This window comes from Spinacia oleracea, chromosome 3 (assembly GCF_020520425.1).
Source record: "Spinacia oleracea cultivar Varoflay chromosome 3, BTI_SOV_V1, whole genome shotgun sequence".
Taxonomy (NCBI): Eukaryota; Viridiplantae; Streptophyta; class Magnoliopsida; order Caryophyllales; family Amaranthaceae; genus Spinacia; species Spinacia oleracea.
Genome location: NC_079489.1, coordinates 19,765,619 through 19,783,814, shown reverse-complemented (window position 1 = coordinate 19,783,814; position 18,196 = coordinate 19,765,619). Strand labels below are relative to the sequence as shown.

At 38.0% G+C, this 18,196-nt stretch overlaps 1 protein-coding gene across 1 annotated transcript; it reads left to right on the top strand.

Annotated features, from left to right (window-relative positions):
• The first annotated feature begins 448 nt into the window (after positions 1 to 448).
• On the top strand, positions 449 to 17,960 carry LOC110794956 (inositol 1,3,4-trisphosphate 5/6-kinase 4). The gene is made up of 12 exons (XM_021999930.2): positions 449 to 676; positions 2,003 to 2,038; positions 2,398 to 2,596; positions 3,053 to 3,150; positions 3,713 to 3,781; positions 11,944 to 12,140; positions 12,949 to 13,102; positions 14,719 to 14,832; positions 14,960 to 15,022; positions 16,812 to 16,957; positions 17,025 to 17,154; positions 17,370 to 17,960. Exons 1-12 carry the CDS (start codon positions 536 to 538, stop codon positions 17,517 to 17,519), a joined length of 1,497 nt encoding a protein of 498 aa, XP_021855622.2. The 5' UTR covers positions 449 to 535; the 3' UTR covers positions 17,520 to 17,960.
• The last annotated feature ends 236 nt before the right edge of the window (positions 17,961 to 18,196 follow it).

The following is an 18,196-nucleotide window of genomic DNA, read 5'->3' as shown; positions in this document are numbered from 1 at the left end:
TATTATTAGTGGAGTATTTGGTGTAGGAAGGATAAGGGGAGAAATTTCCAAAAATAAAAATTATTTCAATAATTTAATTATGATCTATTAAAGAAAGTGCATCAATCATTTTCATATGAATATAAAAATCCACAACTTAGTACGTATGATATACCCATCTGTTTCGAAATAATGGGGACAATTTACCTTTTCAAGCTTGCCAATGTAAATGTTTGGACATTAATATCTCTAGTTTTGTATTCGTAAAAATTATAAAAAATTAATATTTCGAAATTACATATTGAGATGAATCAAACAAGAGCCCAGACGACTATAATTTTCTCTACCCATAACTTACAAATGATAATTAAATTGAAATTTATAAATAGTGTCAAAAGTCATATTGTCTATGTTATTTTGAAAAGTTGGGAGTATACCATACAAAAAAAATGACGTACTTAGATTCGTTAGTAGCGTGCTGGTTTCCCATCTGGTCGGTCTCCCTCCCAATTTTCTCCCCCCTCGCACACACACACAGCTAGAGAGAAAAAAAACTATGGGTGGAGTACGAGGAATCCTATTGGACGCTTCAATCCTCGTCGCCGCCGACGACAACTGCGATGTAATTGGTGGTCCCACTCTTCGCGGTGGTGCTGATTTCCTTTTCCGCGCCCTCCATTTTTCCCAACTCCGCAAGGTTACCTATCTCTCCTCCTCCTCCTCCTCATCATCATCATCATCATCATCATCAATTTTTCTGAAGAAGATTTGCATGAATTAGGCTGTTGTTGTTGTTGAACTGAATCCGATTTATTTTAGCTCATTTCTTACTTAATCTATTGCATGCATTAACATTTGATCATAACATCAATTTAGGTGAAACTTGGAATTGAAACTTCTTGTAAAAGACGAATTAAATTGAATATAAAACATAAATGATGAAACTTACAAGTTAATTTGGTCTGACCATCTTACAAAAGACTTACTCATTGGAGATCATATCGCTTCCGGAATTAATAGTTCCCCACATAGTTTTTTTTAAGGATGTATGGAAGAAATTGATGTCTTTGCTAATGTAGTACTCCGTAATAGTTTATGATTGGAAATTATGCTAGAAATTACTCGTTGGAATCTATGTATTGCGCCTACTCGGAATTAATAGTCACATATACTGTGTTGAATGTACGGAAGAAATTGATGCCTTTTATAATGTAGTTATGGTCTATGATTAAATGTTCCCAATATTCTGCCATTGCTTGATATAAGTGATATGAAGAAGCTAGAACTTATCCAACTAATAATCCCCAAAGGGTATTTTTTGTGAAATCATCTCTTCCTCTCAGTTATGAGGGATAAAGTCACTTCTACTTTTGGACTGTGAAGGAGTTTTTAAGTTAATCTGAATTTCTTATGTTCTGGTGAAAGTAATTAATGGAATGGTGACAAATTTTAATAAATTTAAAATCACCACGTTTGGAAAGGTATGCAGTAATGAAAGAAATCCGTTCACATAGAGAGATGTTGGGACATGTACTTGCTAATGTATTAGTTGGCTAGTTGCATTGTGTTGGACACTTGAGTGCCAATTGAGAGACACTCCTTTGTCATTCGTGTTAATTATTACCTGAATCTGAATGGACAAGGAGTGTAGTATTTTGTTCTAGATAATGCCTTGCAAGTTTCAAGGGACCAGCCTCTTGATGAGTACTACTAAAGAGCTACATTTTGAATTTTAGTGCTGAGTTAGGGAACAGCTTTCTTGGTTACAGAGATGTGTCAAATTGTCAATAATGTAAAACTGGAATGACAGAGAATTTTGAATAGAGTGGAGGAGATGCTTGAACATCTTCTGATTTTTCATTATGGAGTATGTTTTATGTGCAATTCGCCCATTCTTTCATGTTTGAAAGACGTTCCTGATTTTGAAGCCCAGATTTCTTCATGCATTTCTTAGTTTTGATACTGTTCTTTCTTTTTGCGTTCCTTTTTTGAGCTGACCATAAGATCTGTTTTTTTCTTGCAGGGAATTCTTTTTGGAGAGGATCTTTCAATTGAGAAGGTTTGTGCGTGCTTTGAACTTTTGTCTAGGATGACAATGTTTGCCTGTGTAGTTATCAGGCTGCAGAAACTTGACTCTGTAGTCTCTATTGTTGAAATTTAGTGAACATATAATGAACTTATATCATTTGCTTTTAGATTTACTATCTGCACTGTTTGATAGTCCTTTTATAACTCTCGTCCTTGTGTTTCCTCTACGATATTTTTCTTAACACTTAAAATAAAAGATATGTTTCTTTGTATTGTTTTCCTAGAAGAAGTTCATGTTATAAACTAGAGGGGTGTCCTCGTGCTCATGTGTGACCATGAATTCTGCAGTTCTTATTCATCTATTTATCTTAGTTTTTCTTTGTGGTGCAGGTCAATCTTTTAAAATCAATGGCTGAAGTATATTCATTCGATTGTTTTAAACTCAGTATTTCGTCCTTGGATGCTGTTATGAAAGAAATATCTGTAGCTTGGGATGATGTTGGAAAAGAAATATTGTTTGTACTTTCCAGCCACAAGATGGATCACTGTGATAAGCTATGTGACTATGGGTTTTTGCTAAGTATTATAGGTGAGCATAAACCTCCTTTAAAGTTTACCGTGTATTATTATAATTGTGCCGTGGAACTTTGAATGGAACAGAAGATAGTTTTACCAGAAAAAATTTAGTAGATGTTTGTAACAAGCATATAAGTTGCTGTGGTATGTTGAACCTGATTTTAAAATAAGAAGAAGCATGTATTGTTCTAACTTTTGAAGGCGGTGTTTTGTGATAACAGTTTCTACAAAATGTTCTAGGAGATTAACACAGGTAGCTGAACTCTCTGACATGGATTTCCACATGCTGTAAATGATCTCCCTTGTGTGTGTTTATTCTCACATTTAATATAACAGCAGTGAAAATTGTCTTTTTCTTCTGCGGTTTCACCTGCTTTAGTGAAATAAATTGGAAGTGTTATGAGCTTGAACTACTGATCACTGTGCATGTTGTTGAGGGTACTCATATTGTTTTCTATCTGACCTGTAGATGTTGATACTGGGGCAGATACAAATAAACATCCAAGTGCCCATCATATCAAGAAATTGGAAGAGCTCCCTTTGACTTTGTGCCGCTTGAATAGAAAGGTTTGGCAAATATATTTGCTTGGGCTAGTATTTTCATTTTAAATTCTTAGTTTCTTGGTATCCCCTTCTTGGATTTGGTTTCCTGTTTAGGTTACATACTTACATCTGATTCTCTAACATGCATAAAGTACAAGCTATTTCATCATTTTACGGACTTGGGTTTGCATTTGTTGCATATCATCACATGCTTTGTATACATTTCTCTTTTCTTATCTTCTGTCAGTTTTCTTCTTTTTTCGTTTCTCCTTCTCAAGACCATAATGAGACCTTTCTACTGTTAAATAAAGATGAGTAAGGTTGTTAAAGTTTTGTAAGGCTGCATTATTTGGTTTCCTGCATTTGTCTGTTCCCATGATCGGCTTGTCGTTTGATATCAGTGATGTGATAAAAGAGGCATAACTCTATTGCAGCTATCTCTGATGGAAAATTGGGAAAACTAAATGTGATCTGTTGATTTATGGTTTGTGTGTGTGTGTGTGTGTGTGTGGGGGGGGGGGGGGGGGGGGTTGACCAGGTGATGATGCACTATGTTGATTAATCTCTGATGATGTATTGTGGACAGGTAGCTTCCAAAGAGGTTATAACAGTTGGCTACAGTATGAAGCCTTCTCGGCAAGCAGATTTTGCTAAGGTGAGCTGTAAATCATCTGGAGCTAGAGCAGATGGTGCTACTTTATTACCTTCAATAAGGTATAGATAAATTATGAAACTAATTATGATATTTTTTAATCAAGATAAACCCTTAAGAAAATAAGTGTGAAAGACTCTAGGTTTAATATCCAACTATTATAACTCAATGCAATGAATAATCCCTATCCCAAGTATCAGATTATGTGCTCAATTGGAAAATTACACCCGTTGATCACCAATTAATCTCTTCTAAGACTAATGAAATCCAGCACTAGAGACATACAACATCCCTAATTCCTAATAAGAAATTTCTTTCATTGTCATGGAAAAGAATCAGGCTTTTGTTTAGAACACTCGAACCAATCAAGGTTTGGTTTACTTTCTTCAATACTTTTTGTTTTTAGCCCGCTATTGTTAGTTAACCATTAACAATTACTTCACAGTCCTAGATAAAGATGAACATGGATAATTCAATTAATTGGTGGATGGAGAATAGTTCATGGCATTGAAATCATACCAGGGTTCATCTTAACCCTAGTTGATGAATCTACTGGAGTATTAGAAGAAATAACTTCATAAAAATTTAAAGAAGGAAAGTGAATGACTTGGCCTAGATTGTAGATCTGGATTTTGTAATGCAACGACTTAAATGCCAAGAATTCTCAATGTTCTCTCCGGTGCTCTCAAATATTATATATTGTTCTCCTAATGTTAAGTCCAGAAACACTGCAAAGTCGACTTATGATATGTTTCCAATCCCCAAAGCAAAGAGTTAGGAGCTGAGGGAGCATCTGCATACGTGACTATATTGATTTTATTGAGCCTATCTTTTGATGATGTTAAGCGTGGTTTGCACACTATTTTCCTATGCTGATTTTGAATAACGACACATTAACACCTTACTTCTTTAGTGGTACCATTCTTCATTCTTGTTAATAAAAAATTCCTTGCCTAGAAAAGAAGTATATTGCGGGTGGTAAGTAACTAGTCAATATACGATGCATTGACTGATAGATATAGGTCTTTTAGCTAGTCCCATCTTTACCCGCTAGTAATAGGTCACTTCATAATCATATTGGTGAATCATGTTGATAGTATTGATAAATGCCTGATAAAGCGGTACAACCAATGCAAAAAAATCATGCCACGTCAACTGTGACCCTTGCACCACTGCGATAAAGTATGCTTCCATGAGAGGCGACTCTTACGACACTCATAATTGCAAACACAATTGAAGTAATCTGTTTAGAGTATGATGGTCTTAAATGTAGTATTCTGTTTTATAGTGAGGACTTTGAGGACCCCTTCTCCCCTTCCTTTTACACCTCTCTGTATTTTCGAATTTCTTATACTTGTCTAAAATGATTACATAATATTTTAAAGAAATTATATATTTTTGTTAGGCGCTATTGGGTGGTTAGGTTCAGGAAAAAACCTTGTTGATCCGTCCTAGATTCTTGGCTGAAGGTAGATTCTCCTTGTTGTCATTCTAGCATCTGTAATTTCATGACTGATTTTTTTTTGTAATCCCTTGTGATTAACTTTGTGGCTTTCGTTTTCAGGTAGGTGCTCACTGTTGTCATTGCTTTTGTATTTGTAACTTCATGCTTAGTGTTAGTGTTTAAAAAAGCGCGCTGAAGCGCGAAGCTCTAGGGCAAAGCGCTTAATTAGGTTTGAGCGAAGCGTTTCTGATTAAGTGCGCCAAAGCGCAAAAAGCACGCTTTTTGGCGCTTCATTGAAATTCTGTTTTTTTAATTATTAATTTACGTTGAAAGCTTTTTTATATGTTGTTAGTGTGTTTTGGAACACACCCTATTAATCCTTAACATTAGAAAGTGGGCCAAGAGTCCAAAATAAAAGGAAAAAGAAGAAAAAAGTAAGACAACAGTAACAACAGTTGGCCCTAACTTCTTGATAAACACTATGTTATATGCTTTATTTGTTAAAACAAAGAGTAATATATTTTTGGAAGCAAATCTGATGTTAATACTCCCCGGTTTGACCGGCACAGAATTTTAGGCAACTTAATTGCCTAAAATAGTGTCGCTTATGCGGCATTTACTTGTAAGTGTCGCTTATACGACATTCACTGCCGGTCCCAAGCCCGGATAAAGGAGGAGGGTTGCGGTAGGTTGGTGGCGGCCAGCGTAAAACTAAGTCACATATCATGACATGAATCGACAATGGAAAATCGTGGGGGCGTCCCCTTCTCAGCGATGCGCTACACCTCTTAAGCCCGGGTGTAGTGAAAAATATGTGAGGGTTGCTAGGTCGTCGCCCAGAAGCGGCGCGCCACCCATACACCTGGGGGTGGTGTCAAATATGAAAGGGTGCGCTACACTTCCTAGGCCCAGGTGTAGTGGAAAATATGCAAGGGTTGCTAGGTCGTCGCCCGGAAGCGGCGCGCCACCCAAGGGTGGTGTTAACTATCCAAGGTTTCATGGTAAGGGCAGGGGTAAGGGTAAGGGTAGTAGGATGCGTTTTGGGACTTCGAATATTGGTTCTTTGACAGGGAGATTAGTTGAAGTAGTAGAGGTGATGAGAAGGAGGAGCATTAACATATTATGTTTGCAGGAGACTAAGTGGGTTGGAAACAAGGCAAGAGAAGTAGCTCCATGGGGTTATAAGCTTTGGTATTCGGGAAAAACTAGGGGTAGGAATGGGGTAGGTATCCTTATTGACCGAGAATATATTGATGATGTAGTGGACGTGTCCCGAAAGAGTGATCGAATTATGAGTATTAAGCTTGTGATAGGGGATGAAGTTGTAACTATTGTGAATGCCTATGCACCACAAGTAGGACTAGATGCTTCAACTAGACAAGAATTTTGGGAGGATTTAGAAGAAGTGGTGCAACGTGTCCCTAGAAGTGAGAAACTGATCATTGGTGGGGATCTCAACGGACATGGAGGCTCGAGTCGCGATGGATTTGAAAGCATTAATGGTGGTTTTGGGTATGGGGAGCGGAATGAAGCGGGAAATGCTATTTTGGATTTTGCATTGGCATATGACTTGGGAATAATGAACACTTGGTTTGAGAAAAGAGACTCTCATCTAGTAACCTATAGGAGTGGAGATAATACGAGTCAGATTGACTTCTTTTTAGTAAGGAATGCTTTGAGACAGTGCTACACCAATTGTAAGGTGATTCCGGGTGAGAGTACAACAACCCAACATAAGCTTGTGGTCCTTGATTTTCGAGGTAGAAGTTATATAAGGAGGAGAAGACCACTAGTGGAGCCTAGGATCAAGTGGTGGAAACTTCAAGGGGATTAACAACTAAAATTCGTGGAAATGGTGGCAAGTGAAGGTATTTGGGTCGGGGATATGGATTTAAATATAGACTCATTATGGACAAGAATGGAGCACACCATAAAGGGAGTGGCGAAAGAGGTCCTAGGGGAATCTAAAGGAATCATGCCACCTAGTAAGGACACATCCTGGTGGAACGAAGTTGTGCAACAAGCTATAAAGAGCAAACGAGAGTGCTATAAAGAGTTGGAAAAATGTAGAAGTGATGAGAACTACGAGAAGTACAAGGAGGCTAAAAGGGAAGCAAAGAAGGCCGTAAGAGAGGCTAGAGCAAAGGTGAATCAGGATCTTTACGCAAGATTGGATACAAAAGAAGGGGAGAAAGACATCTATAGGCTTGCTCGAATGAGAGATAGAAAGACGCGAGACATCGGGAGGATTAAATGTGTGAAAGATGTTGATAAAAAAGTTTTGGTGGGAGATAAGGAAATCAAGGATAGATGGAGGTTCTACTTTGATAACTTGTTCAACGGGGATCAAGGACGCGATATTGGGGATACAAATATCCCTCAAGATATGATTAACCTAGACTTTATGCGAAGTATTCAAAAGAGAGAAGTCGAAATGACACTGAAAAAGATGGGACGCAAGAGGGTAGTGGGGCCCGATGGTATACCTATTGAAGTCTGGAGATGATTGGGAGAGAGAGGGGTTGTATGGTTAACAACTCTTTTCAACAAGATTTGGGGAAGTAATAGGATGCCCATTAGAGTGGAGGAAAAGTACTATCATCCCCTTGTACTGTTAGGTTATGATACATATGACAATTCATAAATCATGCGGAAAAACCATAAACCCAGGAAAACATATTATTTACACATAATCATTTAGCATAGATTAGATGCATACTCTTTGTTGCGTGCCTTCCCTAGCTGCGCCCGAACCGAACAAGAACAAGTCTTTAGGACTCCAAGTGTCGTCCCTCCGTAGATAGTCCACAGCACGTCCGGATCCGCCTTAAGATTGACCAACTAGAATCGCCCTTAAGGTACTATTATTTTCGGCACTTTATAGGCAAATGTGTGACTGAATTTTTCTCTCAAAAACTCACTTTGAATACTTTGAAACTTGTGTTATAAATTGTGAGCCCTAGCCTCATATTTATAGCGGTATGGAAAGGGAATCGAAATCCTATTCAGATACAAATTAATTAAACCTAGAATCCTACAAGAACTCTAATTTAATTAATTTATCAAATAGAATTAGGAATTTAATCATTAACCGAACTCTGCATGTTTTAGGAAACGTGCACGAACACAAACACTTGCACACACACGCACGGCAGCCACGATGGGCCCCATGCGTGCGCGCGAGCAGCAGCCCACTCAGCGCCCGCGCGCGCTGCGCGCTGCGCGTGCTGTGCGCGCCGTGCGCGCTGCGCGCTGCGCGTGCTGTGCGCGCTGTGCGCGCTGCGCGCAGCCTGCTGGGCCTGGCCTTGCGCTGGGCCTGGCGTGGCTGTTTGTGCGGCGCGCTTGGCTTGCTGGGCGATGGCCTGGCTTCGTGCTGGGCCTCGTCCGGCAGGCCTCGTCCGAAGCTTATTCGTACGATGCGCTTCCGATTAAATTTTCCGATTCCGGAATTCATTTCCGATACGAACAATATTTAATATTTCCGATTCCGGAATTAATTTCCGTTTCGAACAAATATTTAATATTTCCGTTTCCGGAATTATTTTCCGTTTCCGGTAATATTTCCGATTCTGACAATATTTCCGTTTCCGGCAATATTTCCGATTCTGGCAATATTTCCATTTCCGATAATATTTTCCGACACGTACCATGTTTCCGTTTCCGGCAACATCTACGACTTGGATAATATTTATATTTCCGATACGATCCATATTTCCGTTTCCGGCAATATCATCGTTTCCGGAGTATTCATTCCTTGCCTGTGACGATCTTAGCTCCCACTGAAACCAAGATCCGTCGGTTCCGAATATTCATAGATGGAGTATTTAATGCTATTAAATACTTGATCCGTTTACGTACTATTTGTGTGACCCTACGGGTTCAGTCAAGAGTAAGCTGTGGATTAATATCATTAATTCCACTTGAACTGAAGCGGCCTCTAGCTAGGCATTCAGCTCACTTGATCTCACTGAATTATTAACTTGTTAATTAATACTGAACCGCATTTATTAGACTTAACATAGAATGCATACTTGGACCAAGGGCATTATTTCCTTCATGTACAAGAATAAGGGTGATGTCCAGGATTGTGTCAACTACCGAGGAATCAAACTAATGAGTCATACTATGAAACTCTGTGAGCGGATTATTGAGCAAAGATTGAGGAGAACTGTGAAAATTTTGGAGAACCAGTTTGGATTTATGCCTGGGAGATCGACTATGGAGGCCATTCATCTTATACGGCAACTAATGGAGAATTATCGGGATAAGAAGAAGGATTTACATATGGTTTTCATTGATTTGGTGAAGGCGTATGATAAGGTACCAAGAGAAATTCTTTGGTGGGCATTAAGTAGGAAAGGAATTCCGAGGAAGTATATTGATATCATCAAGGACATGTATGAGGGAGTTAGCAAGAGTGTGAGAACTAGTGTTGGTAAGACCGAAGAATTCCCCATTACGATTGGAGTGCATCAAGGTTCGGCACTTAGCCCGTTTCTTTTTGCTATAGTCATTGACGAATTGACGAGGTCAATCCAAGATGGTATACCCTGGTGCATGATGTTTGGTGCATGATGTTTGCAGATGATATTGTGTTGATTGATGAAACAAAAGAAGGAGTGGAAAGTAAGTTGGAGTTATGGAGACAAACTTTGGAGTCTCGGGGTTTTAGGCTGAGTAGAAACAAGACGGAATATATGGAGTGTAAGGTTAGTGGAGTCCAAGATAGAGAGACAGGGGCAATTACCTTAGATGGGAAAATTGTCCAAGGCTCTTAAATGTTCCGTTATTTAGGATCTATTATCCAAAAGGATGGAGAATTGGATGGCGATGTGGCCCATAGAATCAAAGCAGGTTGGTTGAAGTGGAAAGGTGCCACGGGGTTCCTATGTGATTCAGGCATGCCCCAAAGATTGAAGGGAAAATTTTACCGCACGGCAATTCGACCGGCTTTGTTATACGGCACGGAATGCTGGGCAGTAAAACATTGTCACGTGCACAAGATGAATGCGGCGGAGATGCGCATGTTACGTTGGATGTGTGGGCATACAAGAAAAGATCGTTTGAGGAATGAGATTATTAGGAAGAAAGTAGGGGTTGCACCGATTGAGTTTAAGATGATGGAAAATCGTTTAAGATGGTTTGGACATGTAAGGAGATGATCACATGATGCCCCGGTTAGGAGGGTAGAAGAGTGGCAAAGGGATACAATTGCAAGGGGTAGGGGAAGACCTAAGAAAACTTGGAGGAAGGTGATTGAGCACGATATGAGCTTTCTTGGGATTGAGGAAAATATGGCGTTGGATAGGACAGAGTGGAGGGAGAGAATATACATTGATGACTTTATTTGACTTATACAACTTCAATGTTTCTGATTCTCTTTATTTTTATTTGTACTTTTGTTTTATTTTTAAAATTCTTTTAATTTTTTTTTTAATTTTTTTTTTAATTTCACATGCTATTTTGAAATGTACTTATTTTACTTATTCATTTATTTTAAATTTTACTTAATTTTTATTATCTCTTACAATATTTCTTCTATATATATATATACATTTTTTCTCTTATCCTACTTTCATTAATTTCACTTTCTCTTCCTTGTTGTTGTTGTTGTTGTTGTTGTTGTTGTTGTTGTTAGTTTATTAGGTGGTAGTTGATAGTGGGGTATTAATATAGTTAGTGGGAAATGTGTCAAACTTTTTTGAGGGATGAGTGGAGAATTGAATTTTTTAATGTTTTTTTTAGAAAGTAAGAGTATAAGTGGGTCATTGATTAAGAGAGATAAATGATAGAATAATAGTAAAGTTTGCCATTTATAGAAACGGGGCGAGTATTAAGGGACGGCTTTATAAGGAAAGCGGGACGAATATTAAGGGACGAAGGGAGTATATTTTTTGTGGTTATTTTTAGTAAGATATATATGCATAATAGTAAAAAAAAAATCTTTAATTCATAAAAAGTGAGCTTCACTTAGATGAAGCGCGCGCCTTGGCTCTAGGACTCCTATCGCTTTAGTGCACTTTGCACTTTTTTATACACTGGTCCTAGTACTCATTTAGGATTGATATATGGGTTTAATATTACTTGCTCGATTGGGTAATAGTGGAATACGTTATACTAGCTAATAGTTTTGATTGATATGTTAGGAAGTAGGAAGTAGGAACCATTGTAGCTCTAACCAGACTGTCTTACCAGGTGCCTAAAGTGAGTACTGTTGATTTTGATGTTTAGCTTTTGTTTGTGATGATGTCTTAGTTCATATTGCAAGGACAAGGGTGTGGGTGGGTGTGTGTGTGTGTGTGTGTGTGTGGGGGGGGGGGGGGGGGGGGAATCTACGAGATTCCTACTCTTATTGCTGGTCATGGCCTGTAAGGCCTCGCTTTACTTCTCCTTACTCTTCTTGACCCCTGAGTTTTGTATGATGTTCACCTGGTGCTGTAATTATACTTCCACCTTTACTTCTCTTGCTGAAAAACAAAATCTAGTGTTTGAGATGGATCAACATTTTTGTATGTATTTTGCCGAATTCTTCAATTGCAAAGCAAATTAGCAACTTGTATGCACATCAGCACATGACATGGAGACTTTGATATAGGTTCTTTTTTTTTTTTTGTTAATGTGACGATTGTTGGGTTTGACATGCTCTGTTTTCTGCTCATAACTTCTCTGTAGATTATTTTCTCCATACGTACTAAGTCAAGCATGTATGTTCCATTTGCAGAGAGGTGCATTTCCACTATATTCCATCCAGCATGAATTGATGTTTCTGCCGCTCAGTTACGATCTGTCCATACCTTCGCAGCTGCAAGAAATTGATGTCATCCTTCATAAAGCAACAGATGATATTTTATCTGTCGAGTTAAACTTGTCGCTTTCCCCTAAAATTTCCTACACAAATGGCATGGAGGAACTGAGAAGGTACTTTCATTTTTGTGGATTTCTGGAGCCTTCTTTTCTTTAAAACGATATGACTTTAATGTCTAGTTTGACTTGGACAACTTAATACTGAGTCTTTTTGTCCTCCAACTCCCCTCCTCTTGCAAATACTAATCCGGCCCTCTCTGTCTTCGTTTTTCTTCTTGTTGAATAGAATTTCCTTAGCAAGCTTAGATGGAAGATTCTTTGGTAAAATCAAATGTTTAAGTGGTTGGATATTGCAATAAAGGAACAAACAATTAAATAATGAGGTTCAATAATATCTAGCAACTTTATACTGAGTATTATGAAGATAACAGCTTGTAAAATCTTCTTTGAAAGGAAACTGAATGACCATCTTCTCTGGATCTCCTAGATTCTGCTTTGTGAGCTATATGTTGGTGGTGAGAGTCACTTCATGCGACAGTGCAATGCATTTTGTTGATCATTCTATGCGTAATACTTGTTATCCTTGATTGGCAGAGCCAGTACACCACTTTCCACTAAAAGAGGAATGATGATGATAGTTGTTACCCTCTCCTTCCCATAAAATGGGTAACTTTTTTTTTTTGGCTGTACCGACTGATGGTTGAGTCGTTTTAAAATCATGCTTAGATTTTATGTTTCTGAATTCATACTATGGCAGTCTTTGGATAAGTTTTGAAGTGTTACCAACTTCAAAACTCTATATGGGGGCAGGGGGGCACTATGTTCTTAAAATTTCGCAGTGAATATACAAAAATAGTACCTTTTGTGTTCATGACTTCAAATGTGGTGCAGTTAATGTAGTTTCTAGCATGTTGACACACAGGACCCTGCAGGATCATCCTCGCTGTTGTGTGATTGATCCGTTTAATAATATTTACCCTGTTTTGGATCGGCTCAAGATCCAATATCTTCTGCTTGGGTTGGAGGATCTAAACAGGGAAGCCTGCTCAAAGATTAGGGGGGGCCATTTTCTCCAGGTATTTTGTTGTGTATTCCTCTCATCAGGGGGTGAACATAATTCCCTTATTCTTAACAGATAGACAGCATCTACAGTTAGATTATGCTCAATTAGTTAGGGGGTGAACATAATTCCCTTATTCTTAACTCTTTAAGATATTTTATTGTTATTACACTTCCAATTCTCCAAATGATCAAGTTGAATTATAGTCCCTTCATTTTTTTAACATATGCTCATTCAGTTGAAAATGGAATACAATGAGTCTATTGTATGGGTATCCATTAGTATGAAACAATTAGTAAATGAAGGACCGAAAAACTGCTTTCATTGTTTTGGAATGAGCAGCCTTCGTATTTTAATGCATGTATTGATTAGATTCAGAGGGAACAAGAATTTTGTTCATTTATAAAATAATTACCCAAATTTTCTTTTCTGTCAATGTTGTTGAAGATGGCCTCTGGACACTCCTCAATGGCTCAATCTAAAACAACCTGTAATCTGTAGGAATAATAAGAGCTTCAAAGTTTTTCCTCGTCGTGTCTAACTTGACATTGAGCCACTTTCTAACAGGAAGCACAACTTAGCAATTTCCTCGTACCACTCTGCCATCTTCGGAAAGCCATCCTCGTCTCCACGGAAATCTTTCTTGTCTGGTCTAGTCTTATTTTAACAAGAATAAGTAATAATCTCCTGAAATAAGGTGAAGAGAATAAGGCCTAAGACAACATTCCCAAATTTCCCCACTTCAAGATCTTATCAATGTGCTCTTTAGTTGAATAACGACCACCCTGTTTCAGAACTACAATACTTGAAGGGTTAATTGTTTCAATTGACAGAGTGTTCAAGTTAGTTGAAGAAGTTTGATTTTGGAAAGTCTGTTAGCTGTCTTTGTAACATAATTTTTTAATTCTTGAATTAGTTAGGTGCTTGTTAGTTGCTGTGTTTGCTCGATTGTTTGAAGTGTATATAAAGCTTAAATTATAGTTTGTAATTCTCATTCTGAGTATCAATAACATTTCTATTTTCTCATCTCAATTCTTCCCCTTTCCCTCTCTAAAATCTATTCTATCTCTCTCTCCCTCTCTTTCTTTCTATTTCTATTTCTGTTCATGAACATTGGGAGTAGAGCTTATCTCCTGCATCAACTTGGTTGATAATTTAGTTGGAACTTGAAGTTTATTTTTCTACCAGAGGTGCTTCAATAAGTTTCAAATGATGTTCTTCCCATGATTGGAGAAGCTCAAAAAAGAAAGACACTTTTTATATATTCTGTTGTCTGATCATTTCTTTGCTATTCAATGCTTTGATTCAAACCGCAAAAGTTAGTTTTCAAGACAAACCTACCAAGAGAAGTCAATTGTTTCTTGCATGTACTGAAAAATGTTAGCATCTACGCAGGAGTGCAAGACTTATTCTACCATGACCACCAAGAATAGAATAATTGATTTTTTTTTGAGGGGCTAAAATAATTGTGTTGATAATATGTTGCAAATGGATCGACTTTCATTATAAAGGGAGGAAAAGAAGGAACTGAAGAAGTATGAAAAGTTAAAAACTAAAAAGCACGTTATAGGCATACAAATCTAGTTATTTTGGGCAAGATATTTTCTACGGCTGAGGATTCAATTTATGCAGGTTGACAGTTATAACGATCCTAGTTTGACGGAAAGGCTGTTGGAGGCTAAGGTATCCCTTCCAAACATAGTGAAACCTCAAGTTGCCTGTGGTGTATCAAGTGCTCACAGTATGGTAATAAGCTATGTTTATCTCATTTTATTCAGTATTCAATTAACTCAGTGCACAATTAGGAAAAAAGTTGTTTGTAACCCCAAACTTTTAGCCAACAACTGTTACAATATTTATGCAAATTTTGCAGGCAATTGTCTTTTGTTTAGAAGATTATAAGGATCTCCAGGTGCCCTTACCAGCTATAATTCAGGTGAGAAAAATTTACAACTCTTTGATTTTATTCATTGTCTCTCACCTCTTAGCGTGCCATATTCTCTATCTTCGAGATGAAGGATGAGGAATGAGAAGACTAGGGGAAACTCAACTGGCAGTAGAGTTTCTGAATAGAGAAGGATTATGCCAAAGTTCCAAAATCACTGGAGAATACTTTGGGCGGCCAGGGTTTGATAATACTCAAATGCAAATATGGTGATGTTAATGATGCTGTAAGGTAGTAAGAGAGGCTGTTGAGAGGTGCGTGGGGCAATGGGGGCACGTTCGGTGATGTGGCCTTCATTGAGCACGTATCGTTGCTGTTGTCTATTAGTATTGCACTTATAAGGTCCTTAAAAAGTTTCTCATTAATGTAGTTGTTGATATGGGTTAAGTCTTAGATTTAAGAGGCTTAAGGGTCTTTGTTGGCTCAGTATGTTCAAGAGGGTGATCTTCCTGGCAATTTTGTTGGGCAGTTGACGTTTCTTGCAGTGAGGATAACAAGGGCTTTTTGCAAAAGTTGACCCACAGGTTAATTCCAATTGGTAAGAGCTCTGTTGAAGACTTTGGGGAGACCTAGAGGTCTTAGAAGGCAGACAATCTATCTTGTGGATCTCTCATGTACTCTTGTCTATTGATAATTTGAACTTAATTAGAATAGTAGGAAGCCTCCATGTAGCCAATCCAAATTTCTTTTGATTCTCTTGCCTCTCCATCTTCCTTTTTCTCCGTTTATGATGTATACTTTCACATTCTTGCACTCCTGAGATACCTTCCTTGACTTTTGTTTGCCTTGCCGTCTTCCCTTACATTTATCTTCCCTTCCATTGCAACACCAATAATCTCTATACAGAACTCTTGCCCAACTTTATTTTATTAATTGATATAAAGTTGTCCTGTTGCTGATTCAACTAATAGAGGTGCATTTAATCAGTGGCTGATGTGTTAGAATCGAACTGAGACAGTACTTGGCAACAATCTGTCTTTTGCATCGTCATAACTGATTACTTTATTTGGAGATTGAAGGAAAGATGATGGATGCTCTCAAGAACAATCTGTTCCATTTCTAAGCGATGAGGAAGTATAATCTGCTTTGTTGTTGATTCTTTTGTCTCATGTACATGACAAGGGATTCCCTTTTGATCTTATTAAGTGGATGAAACTCGAGAACCTCCATCATGTTCCCAGGTAGTCGGGTACACCTAGAGCTAGGTGTTCCCAAGGGTATTTTTTTTACTCATTTGATCAATTTTGCTCTTTTGGAGAATTTTAAATGAGCAAAAACCCTTGGGTACACCGTACACCTACCTCTAGGTATACCTGGCAAAACGTTAGATAATGGAATGAAACTTTGCTTTGGCAGGAACTTAGGCCCTCACATTAAAGCAAAAACTTAGATATTGCAATGAACTGATGTAAGAGGGAGGGACACTTTATGCAGTATTTGTATAAGTTAGGTATGGGTATCTTGGGGAATAAGTTAGGGAAAGTTAGGGAGAGGGGAAGCATGATAAATATTATTGAGAGTTTATTGTTTGGTTTTACATTTTTAGTGGGAAGAAGCCTCTCAAATGTTTGTAACTATCATCTATTATTGCTGTTTTCCAGATTATTATCAAGCAAACTTCATCTTCTTCCCTTAATATTCTTATTTTATCTCTTAATGCTGTCCAAAGCTATGTTAATATAGCAGATATCCATAATCATACAAGTACTTTTTATGGTACTTACTAGTGTACATCAGTGCTTCTCTTTAATCTTTTAGGCTGACGCTCCGAACTATGCAGGAATACGTAGATCATTCATCCACATTATTCAAATTCTATGTTTTGGGTGAGAAAGTCTTCCATGCAGTCAAGAAGTCCACACCTAATGGAGATGTGTTGATGACATTGTCCCAAGCAAATCAGTCAAAGGCTCTGGTTTTTGACAGGTACTCTTCTGGTATTCTTTCGATAATGCTGATTTCCCGCAACTAACTAAGTGATTTTCTTTCACAGCTTGAAGTCCCTTCCCACTGCCGAAAATAATAAGTTCGGAGATGAAGTTGTTGACCTCGAGCTAGTGAAGAATGCTGCACATTGGCTAAGAAGAAAGCTGGATCTTACTATCTTTGGCTTTGATGTAGTTGTAAGTACTCAAGAACCATGTTTTTATGCTTTCCTGCTCAACTTTGAACTCTACCCATTATTTTAGAAAGGTAACATGGTGGGCCCACTTTCACTAAATTTCTGAATGTGGGTTCATTAGCCTCTCACAGTTGTCCACACCCCAGTAAGTTGGAGTGGTAAAAGAATGTAAAAAACCCTCGTGTAAACTTATTTCTCTTTCTCCTCTGTTTACAGATTCAAGAAGGTACTGGAGACCATGTGATAGTGGATGTAAACTACTTGCCATCATTCAAGGAAGTACCGGATGATGTAGCAATTCCTGCATTTTGGGAAGCTATTAAAAACAAGTTTCGGGAGAGTAAACAGACGATTTGCCCTCCTTAGCAAGCCAATGCCGAGGACATGTGGAATCTGAGTCTCGAGTTGTGCATACGTTCTATCGGAGGTCGTAGTAGACTGCTGTTTAAGTGTACAAATCTGTAATGTTTGTGCCTTTCCCTTTGGTTGCACCTTGGATGGAGTTCTGGAAGTTGGCGAAGATACTTAATATTTCATGTTTGGATGATAATGGTCATCTCATTTCCAGCACCATGGTTTGTTGACTTGGTGCTGAATGTTGACTGGATCCGGATGTCTAGGTTTTCCCATATTAGTGGGGCTTGAAGAAGTTTTGGATAATAATGGCTAAACAAATACTTCCTCTGTTTATTTTGTACTTAGTAACTTGTAACGTGACATCGTGGCATGGACTATAAGGAAAAAAAAGTTAGGGAAGGTAAATGCACAATATCAAAAATATCAATGGCGTCTTGGCCTAGTGTTTAAGACTGGTGGTCTTTGTACGATATATCTCATGTTCGAATCTCCTCCCACATTCGCACCAAAAGAAACAATTATATAGCAGTAACTTAAACACGATTATGATTTAGGAAGGATGGGTTTGGTTATTAGATGGTTTCTCTTTGATAATTTGGGTTATTAAGTGTTTAAATTATTTTAAGTTATATCACCCCCCAAAAAAAAAAGTTATCCATTTACATTAATTTCTTCCTCACTTCTAT